At 37.6% G+C, this 14,522-nt stretch overlaps 1 protein-coding gene across 1 annotated transcript in view; it reads right to left on the bottom strand.

Annotated features, from left to right (window-relative positions):
• LOC150088082 (neuroligin-4, X-linked-like) overlaps nucleotides 1-1,598 on the bottom strand; it is a 301,538-nt gene extending 299,940 nt beyond the window's left edge. Inside the window, exon 1 of the mRNA XM_090370562.1 lies at nucleotides 592-1,598. Within this exon, the coding sequence (XP_090226688.1) occupies nucleotides 592-1,027 (436 nt within the window). The 5' untranslated portion in view covers nucleotides 1,028-1,598. The remainder of the gene's footprint in view (nucleotides 1-591) is intronic.
• Between the last annotated feature and the right edge of the window lie 12,924 nt (nucleotides 1,599-14,522).

Raw genomic sequence — 14,522 nt, 5'->3', positions numbered from 1 at the left:
TATCGTAAAGTAAATCCTAAGAAAGGTAGACAAAAATTAATGCAAGGGGGCAATACGGATGAAGTAAGAAAAGAATTCTGCCCATTCTTCATTAAATTCCCAAGGTACGGATAAGCAGAACATTAAGGGTATTCCATTGAACAGCGAATTAATGTTTTAATATCTACAAATTGGAAGAAACTTAGCTTACCGGAGAGGTAAGTCCTGCCCATTATTTTAAACTGAGCAGTTGATCTATTTGATCCACTCGGCAAATATTCTATTGTAGGTCATAGTTTGAAGTGATGTTTGAATTGTATTTAAAGACAACCAAACAGTCGAAAAAAATGTTCGTCATGAAGTAGTTATTTTTCAAAGAGTTGATAACATTCTAACGCAACCTACTCCAAATGATTTTCGGAAAAAAATCGCTCTTTATCAATCAGAAAGATTAAGGTTTTAACTACATTACACACATATTTGTATCCTGTGTTTTATTCATCCCTGTGTTCATTCCTCATTCGCTCGCTCTCTTAATTTACACGAATCCCACTTCTTCTAATAACAAATTCGTAATCTAGACGCATATATTAGTTATTCATTTGAACTTACCCAATGCAGGAGCATAGATGTTGAGATAAAGGCAGTCCTCACTCTGATTCTGCAGATATGGTATTAATCTCCGTAGGTAGTCCAGTCTCCCTGCAGGCATGGTCTTCAATGTCTCTGTTTCATTTTTAATGTTAGGAAGCTTTTGCGGACACACTGGACCAAAGCGGTCAGCCATACGTACACCTCTCCAATGAGCGGGTGTCACTGGAGGCATGAAGCGTAAAGATCCCACAGGAGGGCTGGCATAAGGCACTCCCAGAAACACCTCCACAGGCTGTAACTGGCGATTTGTAAGTGTAGTGATGAAGCCGCGCAGTGCTCCGTACTTGGTTGTCACAACGCGGGACAGCGGCCGACCGGACTCGGCTAGAACGTGAATGCTGGCCGTCAGCAGCAAAATAGCTACCGGACCGATTACAGTGGAAGCAAATAACATGCTGTACTTGAATGACGACAAGGCAGACACTTAAACTAGAGATGAATACTTACAGAACGTATAGCACATCTTGTACCACGAATCTTACATTTTCATAAGAATTATAGTCCGCTCCTTTGGGTATTCATTCTTATAGATATCTTTCCCCGTGTGAATCATGCAGCATCCCGTAAACTACCGGAAGAAGATACCAAAGACAACAAGTAGCCTCAGAGGACGATTTAGAAAGATTGCCTGAAGCGGTACCAATAATCAATAGCACAGAACATAATACGCGATCTCTTTTTCTCTCTGTTGAAAACAACCGATTGTGAATATTCCAAAATTTTGAACGTGCGTTCTGTGTATTGTTTGTCCGACTTGCGGACTTCCTTTCTACAAACCCCCAGTACTTCTTGCTAAAGCTGAAACAGGAAAATTTTCCTCAGAAAAGAGAAGGTGGTAGCCCGAAGGATAAAAATTACTTTAAAATACATTGTCCGCACAAAGAAACTTAAACAGATCACGGAGTCATTGGAAATACTTGATCAAATGGTTTACAATCAACACGCTCCTCCAACACCAGCTCTAACAGCCCGAGATGTCGCTCGCCACACAGTAGCCGGAGCGAAATAACATACGCATGCGTCAAGTGGAGCCATCTCCATTTCGAGAAGTGGGGGAACAGTCAAGTATTATCATTGACCTTCTCCAAACCTTTTGCGAAATGTTTATTAATAACGAAAGTAAATAAGATAAGCCAATTAATAAATGACTCATTTATATAAGGGCACTTACGAGAAGTGCCCTTATGAAGAGTTTGCTTTTTGCAGCTTAAAAGGGCATTCCTTAAACCGCCCTCTCCCTTTTCAGTACAACACGTCTGTTTGCATAACGCAATAAAGCACCTGATGATCTAGGAAAGACTACAATACTAAAGGGGGAAAAGAAATTAGATACTCCCTCTCAGAATTTAGGTGGGATTGTCTGAAGATGCTTCGGAAACACTTTTCTTTGGCAAATGTCTTGCTTTAATCGATTCATCTTAGATTATATACAAAAATAAGTTTCCCGGTGTTCATAATAGAACGGGCATATTCGTTGCTATAGTAACTTTGATGGAAAGGTTCTTTCGAAACATGCATTAAGAGATCTTTTCTTTCATCTTTTTTTTTTTGTTGAAGACTTTTTTTCTTCATGCCTTTGCGCATCAGATCCTGAATGAATAATTTAACTTTAATAAATGTGTTAAAAATATATTTCATTTATAGTTGGTCCATCCTATATATATATTGATAATTCGACCCGAAAATATATTATGTTTGATTGTTATCGGCTAAAGTTTAGGTTTTTTGCATTGATTTGAAACCACTTGTCAAAAGTAAGGCAGCTGGTCAGTGTAACACGCCGATTGGGCTACTCCTTTTGGTTTAAATAATATATCTTATAAGCTAATCTTACAAATTTTCCACAGCATAATTATGTTGACTGATACTTATTTTTATTGTGTGCTATTTCCGTCTCACTTCCCAATTTCCATCGAAACTATCTCAACTCTTCTGCCATCTCCTATTCTCGCTCTTCCCCCCCCCTAATCTTCCTCTTGTGATGCTCATTCCATTGGTTTATTTATTTTTTTTAATCATTGGGCCATTTCAGTTTATTAGGAAATAAACTCTAATAAATAACAAAATCAATCTGTACGTATATCAAGATATTCCCAGAAAGTGAGGTTTAACGATTGCATTGCGAGTTAATTCAAAAAAGCAGGGCATTTTTGAATTTTACCACCACTGGTTCCAGCGCCTTCAGTATCGGGTCTCAGAACACTACTAATTACGCTCTCCGCTTGTCATACGAACTAGTTCGCTTGAATGTGCAGTGGTTTCGCTACTATACGCTCAAGCGAACTCATTTGGAAACTTCTGCATTGAAATTCGCCAACGACTAAAGTAATTTCTTGAAGGCATTTTTTTTCTTCCTTCGAGATGTAGTTATCCATCTTCAGGCAGCTAACTAAATTACAGATTTTTGATCCCACAGAAATGTAAATGATTTTTCCCTATAAATAACTCGTTTTAATATTGACCTGCATTGCTTTAGTAATAAATGTCTTGTGAAGAAGTCATTAATACTTCGTATCATTCGTTGCATTAGTATCGTATCACTGACTCCAGAAGTGGCGGTGTCTCCATCTTAATTTTGAGCCACTAATCTCAGGAAGAAAGATGCCAATCATCCGTTTCGCGCGCCTCCTATTCGGCGATATGTTATTCTTTATAGTTCGAACAGCGGAACTCACCACTAACTCTTGTGACGATCCAGTAGCAAGCACATTTTGGTGTTTTAGTACCTTTTTAGTAGTCCTGCAGGTAGCACAGTGGTATGGTCACTGTCCTCCCCACACCGGAGTGGAAAAGGCCCAGGTTCGAATCCCGTCGATGATGCGAGGAACTTTAATGGGCTTTTTTCATTCCGTGGATGAGTTAGTCAGTCTCAGGCGTAGATAACAAGGTTTTACCCCAAGAAACTGGGTTTTTATCGTCCAACAAAACAGGAAAATCGACCAGAGAACACACACAATTACGGTGGGCCTAATATAATAATTTGATTTGAGTACCTTTTAGTGTTAGCTACCTGTTCAGTTCTTCCAGAGAGTAATTTATGCCGCTACTAGAATTGGCCATTATTAATATGGGCAGTAAATGTAAATCGAATTCTTCTCATTCAGACAGGTTACAGTTGCTAGGTTACTTAGTAAGTGAAAGTAATTCGTGTCGCGATTAAACGTTAGAGATGAAAAATATTTTGGAGATTAACTAATATGAAATTCTTCCCTTTGTTCTAACTAATCTCCGGAAATATCTGATAAGTCATCCACCCATTTTAATTTGACTAAAGGAGATTACCTAAATTCTTTCTGATTTTATATGCAGGCAAAGTGCCATCCTTCCTTACTAGTTGGAAAATTTGATTTTCACTATACCAGCCACATAGCCATTGTACACTTCATAACACAGTACGGGGTGATTCAAAATTGGTGCAATCCAGATAGTAATTCAGAATTTGGGCTGAGCGAATTTTAAATCGCCCTGCAGAAGTTGTTGCTTTTATTCTTTTCATGTCCATCCAATTCATATATATATATATATATATATATATATATATATATATACCGTATTTCCCCATGTATAAGACGCACCTTAATTTTGGGGCCCGAAATTTGAAAAAAAATGTATTACATAAAGTTATTGAACTCAAGTTTTATTCATCATAAAATTCATACATCACTGTCAAAACTCCCATCCATTAGCTTGTCCTCATCTGTGTCTGATCATGAATCACTGTCTTCATATATTGCCTCGTCCTCAGTTCCATCTATGGCATTTGAAATGCCACACTTCTTAAATGACTTGACAACGATCTCAATCTGGATATTATTCCAGGATCTTTTCACCCAGGTACAAACTTCTCCTATAGTTGGTTTCTTCGCTCTTCCTGCTGGTGTCAAATTGTCCCCAGAAGACTTCATCCATTGGTTCCATTCGTCTCTCATGGCAGCTTTGAAGGGTTTGTTAATGCTGGCATCAAGTGGTTGGAGCTGGGATGTCAAGCCTCCTGGTATGACGGCAAGTTTTGTTTCTTGCTCTGCAGCAATCTTCTTTGTGTTTTTTGTTATGTGTGCCCTGAACTGATCAAGCACCAATAGGGCAGGTTTGCGTAAGAGCCCACCTGGTCTCCTGCTCCAAATTTTCTCAAACCAGATCTTCATCCCATCCTGATCCATCCAACCCTTGTCATGAACGTGGACAATCACTCCTCGGGGAATGTCTTCTTTTGGCATTGTTTTGCGTTGAAAATCAGCATAGGAGGCAGCGTGGTTCCGTCGGCACAACAAGCTAGAACAACTGTATAATGGCTCTTTTCATGTCCACTTGTCTTCACAGTTAGTTTTCACCCCCTTCTTATCAGCAGTTCTGTTACTTGGGACATCAAATTGAAGGGGGGACTTCGTCCAAATTTGCAATCTGTCCCAACTCAAACTGATGTCTTCCGACATTGAATGACAAAACGATTAAATTCAAGGACCTTCTGCTCATAGATTTCAGGCATCTTTTGGGCAAGTCTGGTGCGTGTACGCATGTTTAGTCCATTCCGTTTCATGAACCAGAAGCACCAATTGTGTCCTCCTTTGAAATCAGTAACTTCTTTTTCATCAGCAGTTCTTCTTGTCTCATGGTGCACCATCTTTGTGGACACAGGAATTCCAATTGCCCTTTGCTCTTCAATCCATATCTTAAATTCCCTCTCTAAATCAGGCCATTTTGCTGACTTGCCTCTCATAGCCTTCTTCTGCCGTGGAATTTTCAGTAGGGTTTCTTCTTCCCGTAGCGAGTCTCCGATTGTTTTCTCAGTTGGAAGAGAACCAAACTTACGTTCAGCAGCACGATTTCCATTCACTTTTAACTTGAATTCAGCACTGTACGAAAATCTTTTCTGGGCCATTTCTGGGTAGAACGTGGCAAAACGTAACCTAATATACCGGTAACAAGTACGAAATAGTGAGTGGAAAGACAACAAGCGCGAAAAAGCGGGAAATGCAAGTAAAAAAATCTACAACCACTGTATAAGACGCACCCAGTTTTTAGACCCCAAATTTTTCGAAAACAGGTGCGTCTTATACATGGGGAAGTACGGTATGTCACCACAAAATACCGAGGATGCGGAAAGGTCAGGGAATGACCACCGCATATCCCGGAGCAATATGGCCTTAGTTGCTAATGCGCCTAAAAACAAAAAAACAAACAAACAAACAAACCAATTCATATATATTTTAATAATTGTCCAAAACATTTCAGCAAACTAACTCACTTATCGCTGCAGTAGCCAGGTGGGCAGGAGCAGCAGTGCGTAGCACACGCTTCTTGATTAGACCGGGGTTCGAGCACGTCACCACCAAATACGGAGGATGCGAAAAGGTCAGGGAATGACCACCGCACCGGAGCAATATGGCCTTAGTTGCTAATGCTCCTAAAAACCAAATAACAACAACTTATCGATGGAGGTTTTTGTGCATGCAAGTATTCTGCCCCTCGTGGGCAGCACAGTTGGTATAATCATCGGCCTCTTGGTGGGAAAGACCCGAGTTCGAATCCCGTTAAAGATGCGAGGAACTTTCACGGGTATTTTTCACAGCGTGACTGAATGAGTCAGCAAGGGTGGAATGTTTTTTTTCTCCCGGAAACTCGGGTGTTTCATCCAGCAAACAGCAAATCGACCACATAAGCGCCATATGGCCTAAGTTGCTGATGCATCTAAAACCCTACAACTAACAAACCTCAATTCTATTCAACATTTACTTCATTAAATAACACTAAGAAAAGCATAATACCAATGAAGGCGAGAAAACAAAATATTACTTTGTTATTAGTTGCTTCCAGAAATAGAAGTTAGGATGTCCTTCCAATGGATTTACTCCAGAGACTTAAGAGAGGCTCCTAGATGAATAGATAATTGATTTTATTTATGTTTGAACTTAAGTTTTAAGACCTTTATTTAATATAATTAAATAAAAGCAATTAAAACACCAACTATATTTATTAAGGAATGACAAGAACGATTAACATTATTTAGCGATCCAGAAATATATTTGTAGAAACTGTTCTAATCCTCTCATGTTTTCTAGAAACTGTTTTCTTAGATTTTTCCAGTTTCTTTAAAAGTATGTATTTAAAAATAATGAATTAATTGATTACATTTTTCATTATTAAATAAGAGAACTGTAATGTTACAAGTTTCTAGGATTCTGCTGGACTGCGTTTACAAAAACGCTTATTTAATAATGTAGTCATCCGTCCGTCTATTATATGTAGAAATAAAAATACTAGTATTTGGTAATCAATTACCTCAACACTGGTAAGCTCTTCACCAGTTATTTGTAAATGCCATTTATTTTTCTTTAGTCGTTAATGAAGTAAAAAAATAGATTAATCCTCCAAAATAAAGTCAAAACGAATGAGTAAATTCTACTCAGTTCAAATGATTGTCCCATCGTTCCTAATGATTTCCAGATGTCTTCAGACCTAATCAAAAGACCATCTTGAAGGTTTTTCTTCGAAGAATCACGTACAATGAAGTAGAAATATGAGAATTAAATCGAACTGTCAAATACGACAAGAAAAATATGACTAGTGTTCCTAATCTTCTGGACAGTCTTCAACCAATCTCATTAACAATCCCGCTTTTCTCATTTGGGTCAGTTGTTTGCTCCTCGATTGGGAACCTAAAAAATCTGAATTATAAAATCACTTCCCCTGCATCATCCTGACAGCTTTAAGTACCTATTTTCATTTAAATATTATATAAGATACAGTTATCTCAAAATATAGTTCGTAACGGTAACTTACTAAATGGAAAAAGTAAAATTCTTTGATCTCAACATCATTTGATATTTATTGACGTTTACAACTGTTCCACGTAATGCATTAACAGTGTGTGTGGCATATTAAAATCAATTTCAATCATTTTCATATTCGCTAGAGGAAAAAAAAAAATAAGTGCGCTTTTATAATGACTTTCCTATCTGTATTTGATGACAAGGCTTTTCCCATTATACCTAGAATCAAATTACTCGAATGACTGCAAAGGTTCAAGGAATTTTGTGTATAGTGAAGACCTGTTTTTTGTTAACTAGCGCTGGCTGTCATTCCATAGCAATTTCATGCATATTGTCGCTTAACAAGGTTAACTTCCTGAATAGCAGTAGCAGCAGAAATCTTGTCGTTTAAGAAAAGTCGGTAAGCGTAAAATTCGGCATCCATCGAGGATTACGCTAACTTTACAAGAATTATCTAATATAATCCCCTTAATTCTATCATGCGTCATTCGTCTAGACAGAGTCTCCCAACCTCTTTAATAGTGAAGCGTTACCCATCACGGGTCTCGTATCCCATGTAAGCCATTTCCACAGGTTGCTAATGAAAATTAGTAAGTTGTTAAAAATGCATGATTAGTATGGTCGAAGCTACTTTTAGTCTCCGATTTTGTAAAACAAATCCTACGTAATGTTAATTGGAAATTTGAATAGGAAGTTTCTTGTCCTAAAATAGTTTGACTAGGAATACCACATTGACAGAAAACAATTTAGATGTAACAGTATCGCTTTTGTCTTGCGCCTCTTTAGAATATTGTATCGATATATCGAAATTGAATTTTAATCACATTTATAAACAAAAAGCACTCTGTACTTTTAAACAATGTAAAGGAAAAATCTTTCCAATGTTTCTTTTTTAGATCTTCAGTGTCTGGTTTCTCTGATTGGCATCTTTCCTTTTGGTCAGTTATTTAAAAATAAGAACGGACAAAAGCTGAACCAGAGTCCGTGAACTTTTTTTGTCTGAGAGAAAAGTTATACATATAACAAATGAAAATAAATAACTTTATCCAAAACCTTTATTTTTACATGAGTATAGATGTAAAAAATGTTTTCGTTGTGGTTCATGAAGAATATTTGGAGCAGTCCGCTAGTTCCGAAATGAAGGTTTTAGGAAAGTTGTTTCAATTAACTTTTATGTTAGTTGAAAAATAAGAAAGAAATACATTCTTTCAACGCAAGGAAAGGAGAGATACAAATAAATGGAATTTATTATGTTTATTCAAAAGTAAAAATTTTAAACAGTTATATCAATTTATGTATACAAAATCATTTGTTGCCATGAAAAAAGATATACATATATACTCAGCTGATACCCTAATACCGTGGTGGGCCACCGCTTACACAGATAACAGCCGCTATTCGCTCAGGCATTGATTCCACTAATATCTGGAGACGTTCCTAGGAATCTGAAGGCATGCTACCTGCAAGCCTTTCCACAATGTCGGAATAGATTAATGTTGTCGTAATGTAGCTTGTCCGTACGCCTCGCTTCCCATTCCAAAACATCCCACAGGTATTCAGTTGGATTGAGATCAGGAGAATTTGGAGGCCAACCAAAACGGGTGATATCTTCACTGTGTTCCTCGAACCACTTCTGCCAGTAGACATTACCGGGAGCTCTTTGGACATATGTTATTGTTAAGGGCGGCTCCTAGAATGTCAGTTCAAATCCGCCTAGTGTCACTGTAATTTTACAGGCTCTATAAAAATGGGCCAGACGTATAGTAGTGTTATGCTTGTGTAGTTAGTGTGTTGTGTTATTTTGTGCTGGTCGCTTGGCTACCCAGAAGCAGCAATAACTTGGCAAGCTGCTTCTTGAGTACTCATCCACACCACGGGAAGGTGGGTCAATTCCAATAAGTAGGACAATTTAGACAACAAAATGAGGTCGCAGTGAGGTCCATTTTACCAGCAAACAGGCAAAATAGACTTCACAGTCATATTGCTCAGTATATATTATGATTATAAAACATAACATGGTCTAAGTCGCTGATACGTCAAATGCAACATAAAAAAAATATCTTTGTCGGCTAGCAAACGATCTACAGCAAGTGATGCTCACGTCTCTGTTAGAAGAGAATAACTGTAGTAATTCACCTGCTTGTTGTGGTGGTTAATGCTGGTTTCAAAAGAGTATTTCACATGTCCACAGTTTAGGAATGTATGCCTGAATCCTTCGAGTAGCATCAGAGATGGCAAATTTATGAACGTGTACGGGTGGACCTGATACCATAGACAAGGAAACACGTTTTTTACCAGATTAGTTAAGGTTCTGAAGGGATTAATAAAATGTATGAATAAAATATTTTTCATCGGTAGAAGATAAAGAATTAGGGCTCACACATTTAATTAATCCTAGTAATAGAAATCTGCATCTCATAAAGGAGATTTACTTCGGGCAACGTGTATGTTGTAGATCTTTGGAATAAATTCTGTTAAGGAGAGGAAGGGACAAGACCGAGGATTTAGTAAAGTTCAGCAAGGTATTAGATTGTCACTTTCTGAGAATGAGTGATTCTGGAAAATTCCTCTCCCCCTCTAGATGTAAAAAAAGTCCCCTTCTTGTCTCATTAGGCAATACTGATATTATTATTATATAGTATCGGTGTAAATATATCATAGTTAACCCATAAATTTGAACTACGTAAGTAGTGTAGAAGGCATCGTTTTAATTGTATCTCATATTGTGGTTGCCTTCACAACGAAATAGCGGTATTGCACTACTTCAAACAAATAACGCATCTCTCGTAGAGAAGACTACTGTTATTTATTTTCAGAGGATACCACCACCCAGACGATCGTTTCGAAGCTATTGGGCTTCATCATCATTGGGCGGGCAGGTACGCTGGTAATACAACATGCCGTCATGGTTGCGAAGTTATATCCACAATATGAGTGATGCCAAAGGGTGTTGGTAAAAATGTAATTTGAAAATGAAATGCACAAGGCATAATTCTTATTTTGGTAATTAACTATACAGGGTGTCTCAAAAATATTGGTACAAACGTTTAGGGGAGGTAGGTAACATATAAAGGAATGTGAATCGCATAGGAACCCATAACCGGAAACGTCACATGAAAGTAGTAGCAGAGGCACAAAAAGCAGAAATGACACAAGACAGTAATTAGTGGCAAACATTTATTTGATATAATATTAACAATGGCGTATGAGATGGGTGCATTTCATGATGTTACAACAGATGCTCGAAGGTTCCACCATGAGACGCGATGCATGCGTGACACTGACGCAGCATGGATTGGCGGACACGGTCGAACACACCTGGAGTTTCTTTGACAGTAGCAGCAGCGCAGACGAGTCTCGCCACGAGATCCATTTCCGTCTGCACAGGCGATTCATACACGATAGATTTGAGGGTCCCCCCACAGAAAGAAATCAAGGCTCAACCCATCGACGCCCAAAACGCCTGTTCAAATGGTCACGCACACACCTTCCATAATGGGCAGGCGCCCCGTCATGTTGAAACCAAATGTTGCGTCTCACATATGCTGGAACATCGTCAAGTAACCCTGGTAGAACTTGTTCAAGAAAGATCCGATATTAAGCGGAGTTCATGCGGGATGGTAACAGGTATGGGCTGACTAAACAGTCACCGACCATACCTGCCCACCATTTATTGCGAAGCGATGTTGTGCCGCATGGGGGCGCATACCGTGTGGGCCCCTCTGATAATCCATTCACTAGGTGCATGTCTGCCAGCTCACAGTTCGTATATCGATGCATGCTCTTCGTGCGGTGAGTAAACCAGAAATTTTCCCTCTCGCGAACTGATGAACAGCGCTGTGTACCGACTTACGGTGACGTTTCCGGTTATGGGTTTCTATGCGATTCACATTCCTTTAGATGTTACCTACCTCCCCTAAACATTTGTACCAATATTTTTGAAACACCCTGTATAATATCGGTGTAATTTCTGGGTGGTGGTATCCTCTGAAAATAAATAACAGTAGTCTTCTCTACTAGAGATGCGTTGTTTATTTGAAGTAGTGCAATACCGCTATCTCATTGTGAATGCAACCACAATATGAGATACAATTAAAACGATGCCTTCTACACTACTTACGTAGTTCAAATTTATGGGTTAACTATGGTGTATTTACACCGATACTATATAGTTAATTACCAAAACCCATAAGAATTATGCCCTGTGAATTTCATTTTCAAAAATGATATTATTATATAACTTTATGACAAGATTTTCTAACTATTATGAACTGTTTTGAAATGTGTTATTTCGATGGTAATAGATTAATTTCTGATTTCATTGAAAAAATATCTGTAGTTACAGTCTACAGTTTTCACACACTAAATTTCTGGATTTTACAAAGAAAAACACTCAGAATACAAGAAATATTTGGAGTCAAAGAACTACTGAGGAAGAAGTTCAACCATAAAGTGTTTGATTTCTATACAGACTTCTTTAAGTTATGTCAAATGCGTTGGCCTGAAGAGATGTATGTTGTTTATCCGACGAGATCAAGGAATGAATTGTGGGTAATTTATTATTCAGTTTGATGTTCTCATAGAGATGTTTGGGGAACTAGTTTTTCCAACTTTTGTTCTTTATTCTGGGATTTACATCGATATCGATATGCTTCGAATTGTGTTCGTATATGTTTTTACGTCACTTTCTTTATTCTAACCATTTATTCAGTTTAGAAAATCTTGACTTGATGTACTGTATATGGGCTGTATGCAGTTTGAGATCGTATGAATCATGCATGGATGTTATTATTCGTTGGTTGTTGCGGAGAGTGAGTTTCATTGCATGCAATAGTCATTGACGCGATAGGAAAGGAACACTTTTAAGACATTTCAATTGGACTTGTTCATTTTTTAAAACTGAATCCAAGCAAACTTTATCGAAATTCACATTAAGATGTTTTCTATCTTGAAATTATTCTGAAGTGCAGTAAGGCATTCTGATTCTGATCTATTTAGTTTCAGATTAAATCTGATTTTTTAGAAACATCCCAAGTCCGTTAAAATATAAAATGTGACTGTCTTGTTTATTAACTAGCATTTCAAATCTCGGCTCCTGTTTCCCACCTAATATCCAGTCACAATGAAATCTCTGGATCCCTGTTATTATTTTTGTTTCTCTGAACTATTCAATTTTCATAACGATTTCTTTGAAAAACAATAATTTGGATGGCATTTATTATGATCATTGGAAAATAATTCCGGCAAACACGAAAATAAATATCCATTCATTTCACATGTTGATTAGGTTGATAATTGAGTTCTTATCATTGTAGAACAGTATTGCAATTACAGTTAAAATGTGTAATCTGATTTCTGAGTTCAGTTTTTATTTAAGTTTTTAACTCTGCTTTAACCCGTGCAGTGCGTAATATTTTCTTTGTTTTAGAATCTTGTTTTTAGTTAAAGTCCGTGATAATTAATTTCTCCATCCCTAGTTTTTAAATTTTTAATTGTTTAACTTGACACAGATCGTTCAAGCTCACTTAGACTTTCTTTCTAAGAAGTGGTTGAGGATTTTTTCATGCCTTCAACTTAATCCTGTGAAGATTAATTAAATTATTAGAGCATTAAAATATATGACGATTCGCAGTTTTGTGTTGTATTGTGTGGTATCCATATTTGGACAGTATCGGCTCTGTTAAATTAATCATGCCTATGGATAATGAGTTGGACTCTTAAATTGACCATCGAGCTGTCAGAATAGGCTACTTTCACTGGAGAGAGAGAGAGAGAGAGAGAGAGAGAGAGAGAGAGAGAGAGAGAGAGAGAGAGAGAGAGACGGGTTCAGGCCACTTACCAGGTGAAAGAAACTGGTTCAATGTTTCATTCTCATTCACCTCAGTCCTCATCAGTTTCACAACTTTTTCACCGAGTTTTAATTTAATCTATTTAATACAAGTAGTATTCAATGAAGAAGTTGATTTAAAATATATAAATAACCACTTCTTTACACTGTTTGTTTATTTAAATAGTATTCAGTGTATTGAAAGCAACGTGTTAGATACTCATCCTTCAATAAAACTGATGTAAAATTCTAAGTACTCTCTTTAGACTAATTTACTGAACCCTATGTGGAATCCTGTCATCAAGCGAAAAACACGGTTAGTACAGACTGATAAAATAAGAACGGTAGTTCTTATTTTATCAGTTCTTATTTTATCAGTCTGTACTAACTGCATTTTATGAAATACAAGGAGAGGCTGTAATATCTAAATGTTTATGTTGGTTTTTAGTTATTTAATTCGAGATTTACAGAAGTAATTTATCAACACATTTTAAATACTTTCACCAATTTAATATAAGATTCGTATATTACTGCATTTAAATTGTATAGACACCCGCTTGGTTCCGTATCTGGGATCTGCTATGCATGGTTTTCCAATAAAGAGTATTATTCTTATCATTAAATTTTATTCTTTGCTAACGCTACTTTGTTGTATATTGCAAATTTTATGCCAACCTCATTTAGGTTGGCATAAAATTTGCACTTTTCCGGCAAAAACCACATCGTAGATTCTCTGATATATTGAGAAACTGAGTGCAATAAGAATTATGTTTTGAGGAAAGTAAAGTTCCATAATTGACTTTATTTCAGAATCAGAAGTATCGCAAATATCTTCCTGAGCATTTTTATTATTATATATTTCTCATGATGATTTTTCCCCATCCCCCTGACTGGTGCTGGTACTAAGTGCACGGGATGGTTGTCATGGCTAGCTATTATTGTTATTGGTCGAGGAACTCTGACTATGATGTCTTTGTGTGCGCGCGATGTAAGGAGTGTGAGGAAATCAGGCGACAACTCAGCGTTGTTATGGGCCTATATGAGAGTTTGAAGGACAGGGTGGATGCCCTCGAAAGATCTTAATTGAGGGGCCCATCAGGCTCTCAGCTGCCCACATCAACGCCAAAGCTTGCACTTGGTCATCACGCAACACAGCGGTAACCCCCAAGGCAGATTGCGCTGGTCCCAAAGGAACTAGTAGTTGTTGGCGACTCTATTGTCAGGGAAACATCCTTTGTAAAAAGGATAGGTGGAACAGGACCAGGGTATGTCTGCCAGGGGCAAAGGTTGAT

This window comes from Mastigoproctus giganteus, chromosome 3, assembly GCF_048544385.1.
Source record: "Mastigoproctus giganteus isolate SK-2022 chromosome 3, ASM4854438v1, whole genome shotgun sequence".
In the NCBI taxonomy this organism is placed as follows: Eukaryota; Metazoa; Arthropoda; class Arachnida; order Uropygi; family Thelyphonidae; genus Mastigoproctus; species Mastigoproctus giganteus.
Note: the sequence above shows the minus strand (reverse complement) of the source record. Positions and strands in the feature narration are given on the sequence as shown.